Genomic DNA, 16,747 nt, shown 5'->3' with positions numbered 1-16,747 from the left:
ACATAAACCCCAGGAATGATGAGTAGGGAGATATTGCATAGCAGGATCGAATGTGAAAGTTCATCCAACTCGCAGGGATCAGGCTCCGGCGAAGCCAATCTACTGCTCCTTACCGCCAGCACCGAACACGCTGGTGAACGAGCCCTTCATGCTTGCCATTTGCTCTTGGCGGGCCTTCTCCTCCTCAGCAGCCATCTCAGCAAGCCACTTCTCACCGTTCTCACGGATCTCCCGCTCGATCAGCTCGTAGTTCTTCTGACCGCGCTCGCGGATCTGGTCCCAGAGCATCTTGCCCTGAGCCAGACCCTCGGAGGATGAGGGCTCGCCGCTCATAGTGCTGCCTGACTTCAGGCCAAGAGCACTGGCCAAGCTGCCCATGGAGACAGAAGGCTTCTTCTTCTTCTCCTCGGCAAGCTCCTTCTCGAAGCGCTCGCGCATGGCCTTCTCGCGCTTGGCGAACTCCTCGGGAATAGCGGTGCCCTCGAAGGACTTCAGGACGGGACGAACGTCCTCAACGCCCATACCGGCCATGTACTCCAGGAAGGGAATGAGAGCCACAAGGGTCTTGTCCTTAGGGTCACCGGTCCATTTGTTCAGGATGACGGCGTTCTCGGGCTGCAGACGGGCGTGCTCCTCCTTGGTATCAATGAGGATAACCTTGGACAGGTCACGGTTCAGGTAGGCGAGATCCTAGTTAGAAGGGTCAAATGATGCAATTAAATCTCAAGTGTCGGACGAAACATACCTTGACGTACTCTCCATCCTTGTAGCGAGTAGCCTCGCGGAACAAGGGCCAGCGAATGATGCGGTAGGGGTCAAGTTTGCGCAGAACCTGGTCAGCCATCATGCTAGGCACACTGGTGAAAAGAACAAGCTCGTAGTACTGGTTGAGGTAGCGAAGGAAGTAGTCGACACCGGGTCGCTTGGCCACACGCCAACCGTGCTCACGGGTCCACTCGCTGTGGACAAGTAGGTCCTCGAGACTGAGAACAAGAGTGTAGGGTTGGCGGATGTTGGGGTCTTCGTCAGGAAGCAGCTTGGGGAAAGCAGGATCCTTATAGTAGCTGGTGAGATCGCCCATGCGAGCCTTAATACGGGCGTACCAAAGACCCAGACCCCAGCCTGAGGGCTGCTCCGGGTGGATGCGCTCCTCCTCTTCTGTCTCCCAGTTGCGGCCGAGGTAACCGACACCGGCGACACCGGCGGCCAGCATCACGGCGTACATGATGTTGGCCATGCGGGCCTTGCGGCGATCCAACGATGTCTCATATCCTCCCTTGGGGATGTCACCACCGTGGCCGGACTCGCTATAGTCATCGGTTTGGGTAGGGTCTTCGGTGAGGTTCAGCTTTCCTCCGACTTGTTTCCGGCCCTCAAGCTCGGCGAACAATGTCGATGGGATGCCCTGAGTCAGGTCGGGGAGGGGCTTGTTGGGGATCTGTTCCGGCTCGGGCTGAAATGATGGTCAGACGAGATGTTTCCTATACTAGATGACAAGTGTATCTCACAGTAGGCTCAGAGGCTTCGGTCTCAGGCTTAGCCGTGGTATCAAACTCGGGCTGTTCCGATGCGTGCTGGTTCTGCTTGGGCTCTTCGGTGGCTTTGTTCTTCTGCAAGTGCTCGGGGAGCTTATACGGGGCATTGTCCTTGCCTTTGGCGTACCAACGGGGTCGCTGGGCGGACAGAGAGCCCACGCGGACAGCAGAGGCGAGGACGTTAGGCCTCGTTAGAGGCAAGACGGCACGACTCAGCATGACGAAAGGATGAAGTGTAGGATTGAAACCGTGCACTCCGTGTAGCTGTTGAAGTCCTCGGCGCGGGTCGAGTTTCCCGCAAAAAAGTCGGAGCGCGTGAACAGCACGTGATCAAGGTACATATTCTCGACGTGCAAGTTTCGCCTTCCTCTTCTTCTTTCTCTCCTCAAGTTGAAAAAGTTTACACCCAGCGATAATTTGACCTTGCAAACCTCCTACATGTCTGTCGGGTTGAAATAGCTGGGGAGACTATTGAGGTTTACTTCTATCCCACTTCCAAGAGCCGCTGCGAAGGCTTCCATTGATGTTGCGGCTCCGTTTGTGGGACACATTTCTTTTCCTTTTTCTTTAGATTTTGACGCGACCACGCATCATGCTCGCCCTCTAATACAATTATGAATCTCGTCCTGGTACCCGTGTCTTCTCCTATATAGAACGACTTTCCTATCCAAACATGGCCAAAGGCAAGAAAAAGGCGCAAGCCTCCGGCTTGCACCATGAGGCGGACTACGTTCGTGAGCCCGAACCCCAACCTGTGCGAAAGACTTTCCGATTCCTCGATCTACCGTCCGAGATCCGACTGCGCGTCTATCATTTCGTCCTTTTCACACCGACAAGAAAAAGCGCATTGCAAAATAAGGCCGGCTCTGTGGGCTCCTCGGCGAAGAAGAAAAAGCCTGTGGCACCTACATCCCATCGAGTAGCGCTGTTCCTGACATCGCATCGTATCCACGATGAAGCCAGTCATTTCTTCTATTCAAGCCAGATATTCCGGCTTTTCCCTGTACAAGATTTTCAGCGCATGCCAACCGTTCGCGCCATACCCCGCCGCTACCGATCCTCTGTTTCGATAATCGAGTTAATTTTGGGGAATAGTTGGACGGCACCACCCAAGTCGTGGACTGTAAACCAGGGCCTGGGATTACACGATATGACATACTTGCACACACTGAAGATCTTCGTGGAATGTGATCCGTCGCAGCCTTCCTTCGAGGGCTTCCGCATCTCCAAAGAATATTATACCATATTTGCAGGACGCCTGTTGAAGGAGATTCTAGATCGGCTTCCAGCCCTTGTTCAGGTCGAATTCGACGGTTATCCCTCGGTGTTGAAGGGCGGATCATTGATGAGCAGGCTGCTGCAGGAAACTAGGGCAGCACACAAAAAGGTCCGTTGGGGTCCAGAGCGTGGATGGTACGACGGCCAAGAAGACGATTACATTCCATATCATGACCCTGCAGATGCTGCTTCACATGCTGCAGTCGATGCGCTGCCTCCCCGAAGTCCGGATTCCGTGCATAACCGGCTTGATACCGCGATTGATACATTGGCCAACACGCTCGAGGCGGCTAGGCTGGAAACATTAGACTCTCCGGAAATCGCGGTGCAATCAATGTGAGATGTGATATGATTTTAAACATACATTGCGTGGCGTTGCCTACTTGAATTGAGACTTAGAAGTACTGTTCATTGAAATATTCTCCGAACATCACTCAAGCAGAAGATCCACCTGAGATCGATAACATATCGCTCAGGGTAGACCTGAATTTCACCGCTTCCCAACTTTGACTGTTCCGTACAAAAGCCTTCAGCGAGCAACTCAGGATTGTTATGCCGTCATGATAAGCGTAGTTCACAAGCTTTCTGAATACTGCACGCGGGGCTTCCTTGTTTGGTCACGACTACGGCAACAGAGTACGTCCTACTCACAATGTTATCTTGGGAAAGCGAAGCGAACCATTAATGGTATAAGGTCCTTTGGGCCATTCCTAGGTAATGGATCGACTATATTGAGGTCGAGAACAAAGTAAGATTTCGTAATTAGAGCGTTTCTGTGGATTTCATGCGCCTCCTAATTCTAAAGCTCCTCATCGACATCCATGGAGGCACCATTGGCTCCCTCCTTGGAACTCGACTGCCGGGCTACCGAAGCTTCTTTGTCAATCATCTGCCTCGAAACGGCAACAATGTTGTCCTCGATCAATTGCTGGCTGACGTCCTCGATGTCTGTATGGTCATGTTAGCATATTAACTGCAACTCAAATGGTAGAAATAACATACGCTTCTTAGGATCCACCTTGCCCACATATCGTGTCTTCAGCTGCTCCTTGCTCAGCTCAGTCTCCTCCTTCACTCGTTTCTCGTAGCCCTCGGCAAGAGTGACAAGCTGCTTCATCTGGTCCACGTTGTGCTGGCCCTCCTCATGGAAGTCGTTCATCTGCAGAGCCTCAGTCCACACATGCTTGTGCAAATTCATGAGCATGTTCTCCTCAAGTCCCGTCTTCCGGTACGCAATTCCAATGCTGTAGTAGTGGCGGTTGAGACCGTGAATCAGAGCCTGGATGGAGGGCTTGTTCAAGTGGCCCAAGTTGGATGTTGTTTGACGGGGCTCCTGGCCCATGACCACAGTCTGGGGCTGAATGAGACGGAAAGCATCAATGACGACCTTGCCCTTCACTGACTGAATCGGGTCAACAACGACGGCGACGGCACGGGGGGTCAGCTGCTCGAAAGATTGCTGGGTGTTGATATCGACGGAAGACAGCCAGCAGCCGAAACCAGGATGAGAGTGGTACCAGCCGACAACAGTCTCTGGCCTGCACTCAAGTGAAAACAATATCATTAGCCTGTAATCTCTAACGCGCGGTTTACCAAACCAGAAAGCTTACCGTCCCGTTTGCCGAAGCATCTCCATCATCTTGGTCTGAAACACAGGGTCGACAGCCTCGACACTGACACCGGTGCCACTCTGAGGCATGGCAAAAACATCCGTCACGCGAACTGTGTACTCATCGACGAATTCACCTAACATCAGACCCATAACCTCCATCGGCACACCGGCGCGGCCATGTCGCAACATCTTCAACAGAGCCAGGGAGGAGATATGGACGGTTTCGGAGTTATCAATCAGGTTGGCAGTGTCCTATGCAATGCAGTATTAGTCTCCAGAATATTGCCAATGTGATGCCAGCGTCTAGCTTATGAATACGAGCACAACAGCTGGGGACGACACTTGGCGAGATTAGAAACATCCTGGGAGTACTTACACCACCAGGACCAGAGCCTGCGCCCATACCCATGCCCTGAGCGGCCTGCAACATCCGGTTGAGACGATCCATAGCTGCTAGATGCAGTCAAATGAACTGTGACGAGGCAAGGATAAAGTGATAGCTTCCTGGCTGGAAGCTTCCGATGGATCGATTTGTCTCTCTGGGAGAGAAGTTGTCACAGCTTTTGATGCAAGCTGAATCAAGGCGAGTACCAGGGAAAGTGAACGAGATAGTCTGATGAGGAGTATAATAGACGTGGAAGATTGGTGTGTTGCTCAGCGAGAGAGTCGGGCCCCGGGAAGCTCAACTGACGAAGGCGGTCTGTATTTCTGCCGATTATGGCTCCTTCCCACGCGGCGATCGATTCTCCCAAGCCTCTCCCGTGAAAGTTCATAGCAGCATGAGCAAGTCGTTTCTGGCCTGCTGTTGAGCTTGATTCCCGATTCGCCTTCCTTACAGTGGTACCTGGTACCCTGGTGGATATATATCGACCGCGTCACGAGACGTCTGCTTCCTATTAACTCCCTAACCCGCATACTTCCTCTCCTCCGCTTCTTCCTGATTAACCTCTCCCAACCTCTTCACCGTACTCGACCAATCTTTCCTCGCAATGACGAGCGGTATGACGGCTGGAGAGCCCCTCTCCAACGGGGTCAACCCTGGCGACAGCAAGAAGAAGGTCGCCTACTTCTACGACTCCGACGTGGGCAACTATGCTTATGTCTCCGGCCACCCGATGAAGCCGCATCGCATTCGCATGACCCACAGTCTGGTCATGAACTATGGCCTCTACAAGAAAATGGAGATATATGTCAGTTTTTAATTCTTCGTTTTTGTTGATATCCAAGATTTGGTGCTAATGCGCATATCGGACAGCGCGCGAAACCAGCCTCAAAATACGAAATGACACAATTCCACACCGACGAATATATCGACTTCCTGTCCAAGGTTACCCCCGATAATATGGACCATTTCTCTAAGGAGCAAAGCCGATACAACGTGGGTGACGACTGCCCGGTGTTCGACGGTCTGTTCGAATTCTGCGGAATCAGTGCCGGTGGCAGTATGGAGGGCGCAGCGCGCTTGAACCGTAACAAATGCGATGTCGCTGTGAACTGGGCTGGTGGTTTGCATCACGCGAAGAAGAGCGAAGCTAGTGGCTTCTGCTACGTGAACGGTAAAATGCAATCCCTTTGCTCAAATGAAGATCCCAAAACTAATACTTTTTAGACATTGTTCTCGGAATTCTTGAGCTTCTGCGATTCAAGCAACGAGTTCTCTACGTCGATATTGATGTCCATCACGGTGATGGTGTTGAGGAGGCCTTTTACACCACCGATCGCGTCATGACCGTCTCCTTCCACAAGTACGGCGAATACTTCCCAGGTACTGGTGAACTGCGCGATATCGGTGTCGGCTCTGGCAAGTACTACGCCGTCAATTTCCCCCTGCGCGATGGTATCAACGATGTCTCCTACAAGAGTATCTTCGAGCCCGTGATTAAGAGCGTCATGGAATGGTACCGCCCAGAAGCCGTGGTCCTGCAGTGTGGTGGTGACAGTCTGTCTGGTGATCGCTTGGGTTGTTTCAACCTGAGTATGCGTGGTCACGCCAACTGCGTCAACTTCATTAAGAGCTTCGATCTGCCAACCCTGATCCTTGGTGGCGGTGGTTACACCATGCGCAATGTCGCCCGTACCTGGGCCTACGAAACCGGTATTCTCGTTGGTGATAATCTGGAATCTGAACTTCCTTACAATGATTACTACGAGGTGAGTCCATCCTCTGTCGCTTACAAAAAGCCGGCATGCTAACAAACGTTGTTAGTATTTCGCTCCCGACTACGAGCTTGATGTCCGTCCTTCAAATATGGACAATGCGAACACAAAAGATTACTTGGACAAGATTCGTAGCCAGGTTGTCGAGAATCTCAAGCGCACATCATTCGCCCCTTCTGTCCAGATGACTGACGTACCACGTAATCCGCTCCTGGACGGCATGGACGACGATGCTGATGATGTTCTTGATGATCTCGACGAAGATGAGAACAAAGACAAGCGATTCACTCAACGTCGCTTCGACCAATACGTGGAGAAGCCCGGAGAGCTCAGCGAGAGCGAGGACGAGGAAGAGGCCGCTGCAAATGGTGTGCGTCGCCAGCCGGGCGCTATGCGCCGCCGCAACATCACCAACTACCGAAACCTTGACCCCGGTGACTCTGGTCTGGATAGCGGCATGGCAACCCCGCAGGATGCCTCTTCTGTCGGCGACGGGGATATTGATAGCGCCATGGATACTAAGATGACCGATGTTCCCCGAACGGACCCTGATATGTCTGCTGCGGGTGCAATCTCGCAAGGCCAGAACACTCCCACCACTGATGCTGATCGAATGGCTGTGGAGGGTGAGAGCAATGGTGCCTCTGCTGCTGCTTCTCAGCAACCCTCGCCCTTGGCACACGATGAAGACACTGCCATGGAAGATGTTGCCGCGGCCTCTGCTCCAGAGCAGGCTGAGCCTACGGATGAGGCACAGGAAAAGAAGACTGAGATGTCGCCTGTCACAGATGACGCATACAAGGCACCTCTGTCCCCTCTTCGCGCTCAATCCCCTCCAAAGGATTCACTTGCATCTGCAGGGAAGGGACCTGAGGCCTCAGCACAGGAGGCTGCCCCCACTGGTGACTCGGAGGCGCCTAAGGCGGCCACGACTGAGTCTACCGAAGAACCCAAGAAGGAGGAGTAGTCAACAGTAACTCAAAACAGCAATATCGGATCTGGCGCAATGGACTATGGGCAGAAAGGTGTTATCGGTTTGCAGCATGCTTGCATCTTCTTTGACGATGTGGGGCGTCCCGTGGCTCTAAATGGTGGAAAACGGGAGGAATGGTTGTTTCACAGGTTGAAATTCATTTAGTCCCATGTCTTTTGAATCAAATGTACTTGGTAAACCTTGGCGATCACTTCCAACGTCATCTCGGAGTTGATCTTTGTCGGTTGGGAATGGCCTCAGGTTTTGCCTAGCTCATATCTATCTCATTTTCTTTGGTTATCTAAATTCTATTATGATTTGAATGTAAAACAGCGAATAGCGACATTTTTTTCTTGATCTTTAACTCTCCGGTTCGAGAAAACTCATTAGAAAATAGGCCGTACAACCTTGAAGCTATAGATGCATGTCACGTGATGGCTTGATAGAACTCATGCCTGAGGTGTCAGTTGGGGCTTCCTGAACAGGCCTAGCGCTAGGGCAACCGAGATCCACCACAGCAGCGCCAAGATTTCCACACTACTCTGCGCACTAAGCGAGAAACCACTGTGGACGATTCTTTGACTCCCGACCTGACCTTCTGTCGCCAACCCTTTTCGACTACCGACAACCCCCAACAAGTCAGCCATCATGTCTAAGAGAGGGTAAGTCTGATCTGCTTCGCCCCCGGAATACACCATTACACACTTTGCATCGAAAATTGGAGGACCTCGACCGTTGCAACGCATTCAATTCAACATTCAACACGTTGAGTGGGGGAAAATGGATGGACGACACATATTCCGGGTGCAACACGAGAGACAAAAATGAAAGCTAACGTTAATCTTTTACAGTCGTGGCGGTGCCGCCGGCAACAAGCTGAAGATGACTCTCGGTCTGCCTACGTACGTTTGAAGAATTTATCTACCACAACTGTACCCTCATCCAATGAACCTTCGAACGACACAACACCCATTGCCAATTCGCCGCGGTCGATTCGCCCCTCGTCAATCTCGAAAGCACTCGACAGAGCACGCAACTGGAATTACGGGACGACCTCGACATACGGCATGGAGCGAAATGTCGACATCGAAATCATTGGATGGGGCTTACGGCTTGAAATTTGGATAGGAAACAATGACGGAATGCTAACGGTCGTCTTCGAATAGTGGCGCCGTGATGAACTGCTGCGACAACTCCGGTGCTCGCAACCTGTACATCATCGCCGTCTGCGGTATCGGTGCCCGCCTCAACCGTCTCCCCGCTGCCGGTGTTGGTGACATGGTCATGGCCACCGTCAAGAAGGGTAAGCCCGAGCTCCGCAAGAAGGTCATGCCCGCCGTCGTCGTCCGCCAGAGCAAGCCCTGGCGCCGGGCTGACGGTATCTACCTGTACTTCGAGGACAACGCTGGTGTTGTAAGTACTCCCTCTTCTCTGGGACACGCGGATGTGTTGAGGCATACGTTTGGATCTACCGGGTCTACGCGATATCTCTACACATTCTGCGCAACCCTAGACCCCTCATTTTACAACCAACCTGCTAACCGACCCCTCCAGATCGTCAACGCCAAGGGTGAGATGAAGGGATCCGCCATTACCGGCCCCGTCGGTAAGGAGGCTGCTGAGCTCTGGCCCCGTATCGCCTCCAACTCCGGTGTCGTCATGTAAAGAGAGAGATACGCGAATTAAAACCAACCAAAAATTCAACGATACCAAACCTGACTTTCCTTGGGACCTGGGAAAACATGTGGGCTGCATGAGACATTTTGTGGAATGAGGAGGTCCAATTGACGAATCCACTTGTGTTATTTCGAGCCGGTCTTCCTCCCATTCGTGTTTTTCTCGTCGGATCTGGCGACTCGGATGTATTCTGGAAAAATTGTTCTTTTTTCATGACTCTCCCTGTGCATGTAGGAGGTTTCTTCGGTTTCGGGGTACACTACAGTGTTTCTCGGTTTGGTGCCTTGGCCTCGACCTCTAGACTTAACAGATTCATGAAACTTATGATCTGTGGCTTGAGTACCACCTTAGACCTTGTAGTCGTCGGGGTCTACTGTAACATGTAATTGTAGTCGTCGGGGTCTACTGTAACATGTAATTGTAGTCTACGTACTATATCTATCATGTATGCCTCGGCTGTCATGATAATGTGGTACGGCACTGTCGAGATGGGGTGAAACCGTTATTCTGAATGACAAATGTACTTGCTATGCATTATTCACAGGTCTTAAGGCAAAACAAAGGTAAACGCTAATATACATGCCCAATCCATTCTATATCCGAAACACCATCCGTCGAGACGGCTGTTATCACTTCTTACTCGTCTTTGCCTTTCCCATTCCTCCCTCAGGCTCTTGTTTCGCACGAACAATGAGTGGAATGACTGGGGGGATAACTGTCGCCTCGATCTTCTCACCAACCAAGATCGATTTTGAGTACTTGATTTCTTGAGAGCGCAGGCCCATCCAGAGCAAGAACCGAACGAATTGAACACCAAAATGGATCAAAACAATCACATGCACCGCCCACCAGATATGCTGCACACCAGCAGGGCACAACGTCATCTCATAGTCCCATCCACCAAGTTTAGCATCAAACCAGATGGAAAGAAGACCAGCATTGCCACCAAATTCACCCATCATCGAACGAAGAGTCACCTCACGGATGGAAGCCTTTTCTCTCTCTTTGATGTTAGAGCCATCGTAGCGTCTAGCGGCCCATTGCCAACCCTCTTCAGTCTCGGTCTCGTTATGGGAAACATAATGCACGACATCACAGCCTGTATGATCGTGGCCTGTGAGGATGAGTCCATTACGGCCATTTCCACCGGCATGCGCATTCTTATCACCACTTTTTCCATAAATGCCTTGCAAAATCCCATTCGCACTAACAAAGCTGCTCAGGTGGTTCTGCTCCTTCAAACCGCCGGACTCAAAGCGCGGCACTCCGTCCGGGCCGTCTTCATCGTCGTCATCGTAGAATGAGAAGTAGGGCTCATCTGTACAGGTACCTTCCTCCTTGTGTAAAGGCACATGCGTGAGGAGTAAAGTAAAGGTGGAATCATCCTCAATCGGGTCCAACCTGCCAATAAGGTCGTTGAGGTAGGAATAGGTCTTATCCTGGACATCCTTTGATAAAGCAGGCGTGTCCAGGGTCAGCGTGTTCAAATTGATCAAATGCAACGTGGGGACCGTCCGCTGATCCCAGGTAGAATTGGGCAACAGGACAGGCGGGTGCTGGAACTTGATATCCCAGTTTGCGCGGCCGAATTCACGCTCAAATCGCTCCATCCGCGCTTCGCTCACGTCGCCTGCATACCCGATGTCATGGTTTCCCGCAACATTGATCAACCGTCTTGCCCAGGCTGGGTCGGCGTCCTCTCCTAGTGGCTCCATGTGTCCTTTAACCTCCGGATCCTCGTTGGCTTTCCCTGTGCTCCCAATCTCGCCCGTGCGTGTAATGCTGTCGTTCACGGGTACGGCGCCACGGAACACACGATTCCAGTATCGCGTACTACGCGATTGGAATTCGGCATCGTCAATCCATTGGCTGCCCAGAAGATCCCCTAGCACTGTTGTATGCGTCGGTCTCGTCCACCAGAAGAGGGTGCGGTAGATATGTGCGAGGTACCAGTCATTACCGAGAAGGTCGATCTGTTTTTGTGTTGCTCGCAGTGAGCGTGGTATATCTTCCCTTATGATGGCCCACAGGCCGACGGGCACCTCGCGGTTCAGGAGCGAGAGCGGCCATTGGAGATCTGAGGACTCTGCGGACTTCTGGACTTCGCGCCAGTGTTTGCGTATACGCGGGACTAGTTTCCATTCCGGCAGCGGGAGAGATGTATCGCCTTCCAATTGGGGGTCTGCAAGGACTAGGAGCCTAAAGATGGCGGGGGGGTCATCTGGCGCGAAGTTCGGAACTCCGAGGTGTTGGAGGACGGTGTTGGCGAAGGGATATTGCTGTAGCGTCCCGATGAATGGGGAGTTGGTTTTCCATGGAGACTGGCCGTGGGCTAGGGGGAATGCGCAGCCCTTGAAAACGGGGTAGAGGTATAGGTAGGTGAAGCTCACGGCGCAGAGCGGGTAAAGGAGTAGCAAGGCGCGGTCGAGCGACGTGTGGAGGAGTTTGAGAAGTCGCATGGTAGGGAATTAGAAATATTAATAGCGAATAAAATACAGCATGGTGAACGTAATATAGGAAGTGAGCGTGGAGGAGCGTAGGTCGAAAGCATCAGGGGCAAAAACAAATAGCGGGATCAAAGAACCTTGGGATCTCCGCGCCCTTTTGGAGCCCACACCATGCCTGATCGGAGGTGTCATTCTATGCAAGGCGACAAAATACAGTGTTCTTTGATTGTTTGCTTCTTTCATTCCATTTTCAATTTATGTAAGATCTTTATTTTCTTCGTTTCTTATTTTTATTTTGTCGAATCCGCGGATATTGTTCGTGGTGCTAGTCAGGTGATACACCAATCCCCGATCTATATCCTGGTCTTATATGAGCCTCGTGGGTAATCTAAACATCATAACATACATTAGCTATATACTTATTTGGTACACGGCTGAGTAATGTATCTGGTGGATTCTATTGCCACGTATATGTAATGCAAAAAAATAAAATAAAATCAAAGATCAACATTCAAAGGTGGAAATATTCTCCTGATAGGTACCGACCTGGCGCATGCCTATGTGGATATGGAAATGCGCATCTCAGCCAAATGGTCAAGACACCCTGAAACCCTCCAGGGCCGACGAGGGACCGAGAAATCTACCTATATACAAGAAAAGAAACTCTACAAAAGACACATAGGCAAGTCAAAGTTGTGAAAAGAGCTTAAATTAAGATCTATAGCTCCGCGATGTCAGTCGATTAAGACCACCTCCAAACACCAAGATAACTCACTCGTATATATGAAAGGTATCCGAATTAAAGCCATGGACAACATCCGCAGCCTCACAAGCTAATAATAAGAATAAAAAATAAAAAAACAAAAAACTAGAGCTCATCATACACACAGCACTGGAGCCCACGTCAACCCTTCATATCCACGTAAGTGAAACACAAATCGGCAGAAGCCAGACACGAATGGAACAGAAGTCGGAGCGAGGGGTATATCACATTGAACGCCGAAACAGGGGGATGGGGCTATAGAAGCTAGTAAAAGAAATCAAATCAAACCAAGATCAAATCAAGAGAGAAAGAGAAAGAAAAAGAGACATCAAAATGTCGAAGATGATTGACGGGACATACCCAAGGTATCGGTCAAGAGGTCCTCGGAAGAAAGGCAGCAAAATACCCCAAAAATAGAAGTTGGGAAAGCGAGACTTGATCACTGCGAATCGGTCTTGGCTAGAGGGGAGGGAAGGAGGGAGGAGTCTCCGGTGTCGATTTCACCAAGAGGGTTTGAAATCGGAGGGTTTGATTGAGGTCGGTCGTTGCTTTGGCGTTCGTGGTCGAGATCGACTTTTGCATCAACGAAAGATGCCCCTTCTGAAGAAGGTGCTTTGTCTAGGTTCAGGCCATCGATGCGGAGGCCACTGTCTTCCTCTTCTTCATGGATGACTGGGTCTTGTTCAGCAGCAGCCATCAGAGTAGGTGGTCGCTGATTCATCAGTCGAGCCTGTTTCAAGCTGATAGTCTTCTGCTTGTTGGTGCTCTCGACGGCCATTGACAGGTCACGCTCGATAGTTGCCTTCATCATGGCGGCCATCCACAAACGACCCTCTTTGACGTTGTCAACCTGGAAATAGTGGGTGGTGGGCTTAGTGAATTGCACTGTGCGGGAGTTGCCCGTCTTAGGAGGCACTAGCTTGAAGAAGAAAGGCCCATTGCCGTCCCTGTTGGTAAGAGAAGAAATGACGGCGGGGGTTGTGAGCTTCATGCCGCTTCCGTTCTCGCTGGTACTGGCATTGGCGGGTAATGCAGTAGCACCGGTGACAGTGGCATGCAGCGCGATAATAGGGTCGTTGTCCGCACGGAGTACACGATGCGCAGTGATATCAATCAGACCACGTTCTTCCGTGTCATCTTCGGAGTAGTAATAGGACAAGCGGCGGCCACGGAGGACAAACAACCGAGGCTTCCACGTTGTCATCATATTGGATGATCTTTTCTTCATCCATCCACTGTAGTCACAGCCATCCATCTGTTCCTGGGGTGACTTCTTCTCGAGGCCACGGGTATAGGCACTGGTATCCTTCTTGGACTTGACCGTCCGAGGACGGGCCATGAATCCCGCACCCTCGGCAGCCTTACCAGACCCATCAGTGCTGTGACGCTCTGAGCTCTTCGATGTTGCAGAGGGAGTGGTAGACCCAGTACGACCAGTCATAGGATCGTACTCGCGGGGCGAAACAGGAGCAGAGATATCAGTGGTCTTTGTGACACCATCGGAAGCATTGCGGAGGCCGACAGCGCGTCGGATCTTGCCAGCACCAGCCATCTTCGGCAGCTGGAAGTTCAAGGGCGAGCGTGTCGAACCTTCCGAATCTCCCTTTCTCATCCCAAGGCTAGCGAAGAAACCGGGCTTGCCATCCTTGCTATCGGGATTGGATAATTGGGAATCATTGGTGCCACTTCGCTGAGACACGCGAGTACTCAGACTCCTGAAACGGCTCTTTTGGGGCGCATCGCCGTGATAAGTTTGGGCAGCGGTGGAGACGTGTCTACCAGCAGCAGCATCACGTATAGAGTCAACACTGGCAATACGAGACTGACGCTTGCCAGCAGATTTAACTCTGTAAGGCTCATCTGCGTAGCTTGACTTTCGAGAATGGCTCATGCTACCAGCTGCCGAGGCTCGTTTCTGCAGAACACGGCGAGAGCGGCGGGAATCAATTTCAGTGCCGGAGAAGTATCCCCGTTCTAGGTCATCGAAATGATCGGGCGTGTTAGGCTCTGATTCGACGGTCTGCTGTCCACGGAAAGCCGATGTTGTGCCTATCGAGGTTCCTGGACGAGTTGGCATGGTTCCAACACCACCGTTAAGCGTCCAGCCCCGGTCGAATGAAGGCTTCTTTGAATGACCATTCATAGCCGAATGAGGCGGGCCATGATGGGTGGCATCAATGGACGAGTGTCGTCGCGTATGGTTGAGGTCTCGAATGGAGGCAGCGGATATTCTTCTTGGCGAGTCCTGACCGAATGGTGGAGTATTTGGGGTCATGGGGGAGCTGTTGTTGCTCGCAAGTCGAGGGTGCTGGACAGGTCCAGCGGATGCTCTATAGCCTGCACCAGTCTTCTCCGACACCGTAGGAATACGTGGCAGGAAGGGCCCTGTGTGACCGGCGCGAGACAAAGTTCGTTCCTCGGGGCCACCAAAGCCCGAGATGGAACCTCGTGTAGCTTGCGGCGATTGTGGCTGCTGCTTGAAGCCCTTCACGTCCTCTTGGAAGGCCTTTATTTTGTGCCAAGTCTTGAGACGCTTGCCCATGACTCCAAAATCAAACTCCTTCATGAAAATGAAGTCCTGATCCATATCAAGAAGGACATCACCGGTAATTTCCTGCTCTTCAAAAATATCACAGTGTTTTGAATCAACGCCAATGGCACGCATCTGTTTGGCGGTTTCGGTCTGACTCCATCGGCGTACTTCCGCTTCAGTCAGATGTGTACCCTCTTCCTCATCCGTCTCATTCCCGTTGATGTAGGAGATGCGATGGCTCATGTGGCTACTGTACTCGCTACCGGAGTCGTTCATCGTTTTCGCATCCTGGGTTGACACGCTGTGGCGAGGCGTGTTCATATCGGTAATGTGTTCATCAATGACACTCAAAGTCTCATGCATCACCGGACTATCCTCGCCCTTTTCATGACTATCAAAGCTTGGATTGCGGAAGGCAGCCTGAATATCGGCCGCCAGACTCGGGCGTGGCAGCGGAGAAGAGGCAGATCGCTGCTGGCCTGGAGAGCTCATCTGCGCCTGCGTGTCCGTGATGCTAGCATGGCGCGAGGCCTGGGGAGTCGTTTGCCCACTTCCCACCGTGGGGAAAACTGAGTCAACCGGTGTCGTCGATTCCATCTGCGTCGGCGATTCGGTCTTTTCGAATTCGATCGGTTCTTGGTACGAAGTGGTCATTTGACGGGCCTTCAAGCGCTCGTGGGCATGCGCCTTTCTAGTGAAGCCTGTCGCAGTTGTAAGAAGCGATTCTGGAGATGGTTTTGTCTCTTTTCGAATTCTTTTGCTTTCTTTGTTGAGAACATACCTGCAGGGAAGAGGCCCTTGTCGCCGGAAGCTGGGTGCTGTCCAAGCCACCATCCATCTTGAAATTCTTCATCCATCTCTTCGAGAAGAATAATATCGCCGCGCTTCATCTTCAATTCATCCTCTCCACCGGCTTCGTGAGGGTCTATGATGTGTTAGGCGCATCGTTCCAGATGAGGGGGGACCGGACAGGCGCGATCGCGCGATCGCGCGGGCGCACGGCATCGTCACTTACGGAGAACGACGAGGTAATCACCACGCGAGACATTCTGCGGCGGCGCAGGCGACACCTGCGAATGGTCGGCCATTTCGCAATGGATTGGGCCCAAATCCTCCGATCGCAGCTATCGCAGTTATCGCAGTTTTAGGGAACAGGTCGAAAGCGAGGGGGAGTCAGGCGCAGGACATAGGGCCCGACAGCCCTTTCGGGAACGAGATAAAGCAGAGATGAGACAACCTGTCAGGAATCTCGAAGCAATGCGAGATTGCTCAAAGGGGAGGGAATGCAGAAGGCCGAGGGAAGGTCAAGGAATCCGGCGCCGAGCACAGGTCCTTTGGACTCGCGGGGTTCGCGTGCGCTAACCTGGAAGAGGGCCGAAGCTCCCAAAGGGGTAGTAACGAGGGGAAAAACGAGGTTGAGCAGTTGATCGCCAGGGCGTGGCACGATCTACCTTGCCGGGGGAAAAATGAAGCAATGAAGCGCGGAAGGGTGCTGGAATGGGTGAGATCTAGGTTTCATCAACAGAGTGAGAAGTGTGTGCGCACAATGAACAGTCCACGCTAGTAGATAGGGCGATCCAAGGCGAGCCGTGAGTGTGCCCAAGACTGACAAGTCGATGGAAAAAGAAGTCGGAAATGTAAGGAAGTGACGTGTGCGGTCGTCAGGTTCTCACATTCACACAGTTTGAGGGTTCTGGACACGGCGTACCCACGGTTCATCTGTGGGAAATTACAATTCTCGAGCGGCTGAGGGTTGCACAGTGTAGACGTAT

The 16,747-nt window shown here is 51.9% G+C and overlaps 7 protein-coding genes across 7 annotated transcripts; 3 read left to right on the top strand and 4 right to left on the bottom strand.

Moving 5' to 3' along the window:
• Positions 1-99: 99 nt before the first annotated feature.
• Positions 100-1,754, bottom strand: N7443_010139 (protein translocase subunit TIM50; the record flags this gene model as incomplete). Its single annotated transcript, XM_056890195.1, has 3 exons — positions 100-690; positions 746-1,453; positions 1,509-1,754. 3 exons carry the CDS (start codon positions 1,752-1,754, stop codon positions 100-102), a joined length of 1,545 nt encoding a protein of 514 aa, XP_056736686.1.
• Positions 1,755-2,208: 454 nt separating this feature from the next.
• On the top strand, positions 2,209-3,153 carry N7443_010138 (uncharacterized protein; the record flags this gene model as incomplete). Its single annotated transcript, XM_056890194.1, has 1 exon — positions 2,209-3,153. The coding sequence occupies one exon, from the start codon at positions 2,209-2,211 to the stop codon at positions 3,151-3,153; it is 945 nt and encodes a 314-aa protein (XP_056736685.1).
• Positions 3,154-3,612: 459 nt separating this feature from the next.
• Positions 3,613-4,873, bottom strand: N7443_010137 (proteasome regulatory particle lid subunit RPN11; the record flags this gene model as incomplete). Its single annotated transcript, XM_056890193.1, has 4 exons — positions 3,613-3,761; positions 3,816-4,351; positions 4,424-4,677; positions 4,802-4,873. The coding sequence occupies 4 exons, from the start codon at positions 4,871-4,873 to the stop codon at positions 3,613-3,615; spliced, it is 1,011 nt and encodes a 336-aa protein (XP_056736684.1).
• A 541-nt stretch (positions 4,874-5,414) lies between these two features.
• On the top strand, positions 5,415-7,549 carry rpdA (histone deacetylase RPD3; the record flags this gene model as incomplete). The annotated part of the gene is made up of 4 exons (XM_056890192.1): positions 5,415-5,615; positions 5,681-5,981; positions 6,035-6,576; positions 6,632-7,549. The coding sequence occupies 4 exons, from the start codon at positions 5,415-5,417 to the stop codon at positions 7,547-7,549; spliced, it is 1,962 nt and encodes a 653-aa protein (XP_056736683.1).
• A 654-nt stretch (positions 7,550-8,203) lies between these two features.
• On the top strand, positions 8,204-9,220 carry N7443_010135 (60S ribosomal protein uL14; the record flags this gene model as incomplete). The annotated part of the gene is made up of 4 exons (XM_056890191.1): positions 8,204-8,217; positions 8,407-8,457; positions 8,722-8,968; positions 9,110-9,220. The coding sequence occupies 4 exons, from the start codon at positions 8,204-8,206 to the stop codon at positions 9,218-9,220; spliced, it is 423 nt and encodes a 140-aa protein (XP_056736682.1).
• A 641-nt stretch (positions 9,221-9,861) lies between these two features.
• Positions 9,862-11,691, bottom strand: N7443_010134 (uncharacterized protein; the record flags this gene model as incomplete). The annotated part of the gene is made up of 1 exon (XM_056890190.1): positions 9,862-11,691. The coding sequence occupies one exon, from the start codon at positions 11,689-11,691 to the stop codon at positions 9,862-9,864; it is 1,830 nt and encodes a 609-aa protein (XP_056736681.1).
• Positions 11,692-12,881: 1,190 nt separating this feature from the next.
• Positions 12,882-16,063, bottom strand: N7443_010133 (putative polarized growth protein (Boi2); the record flags this gene model as incomplete). The annotated part of the gene is made up of 3 exons (XM_056890189.1): positions 12,882-15,676; positions 15,757-15,900; positions 15,991-16,063. The coding sequence occupies 3 exons, from the start codon at positions 16,061-16,063 to the stop codon at positions 12,882-12,884; spliced, it is 3,012 nt and encodes a 1,003-aa protein (XP_056736680.1).
• Between the last annotated feature and the right edge of the window lie 684 nt (positions 16,064-16,747).

This window comes from Penicillium atrosanguineum, assembly GCF_028827265.1.
Source record: "Penicillium atrosanguineum strain IBT 20685 chromosome Unknown utg000008l_segment0_segment0, whole genome shotgun sequence".
NCBI lineage: Eukaryota > Fungi > Ascomycota > Eurotiomycetes > Eurotiales > Aspergillaceae > Penicillium > Penicillium atrosanguineum.
Note: the sequence above shows the minus strand (reverse complement) of the source record. Positions and strands in the feature narration are given on the sequence as shown.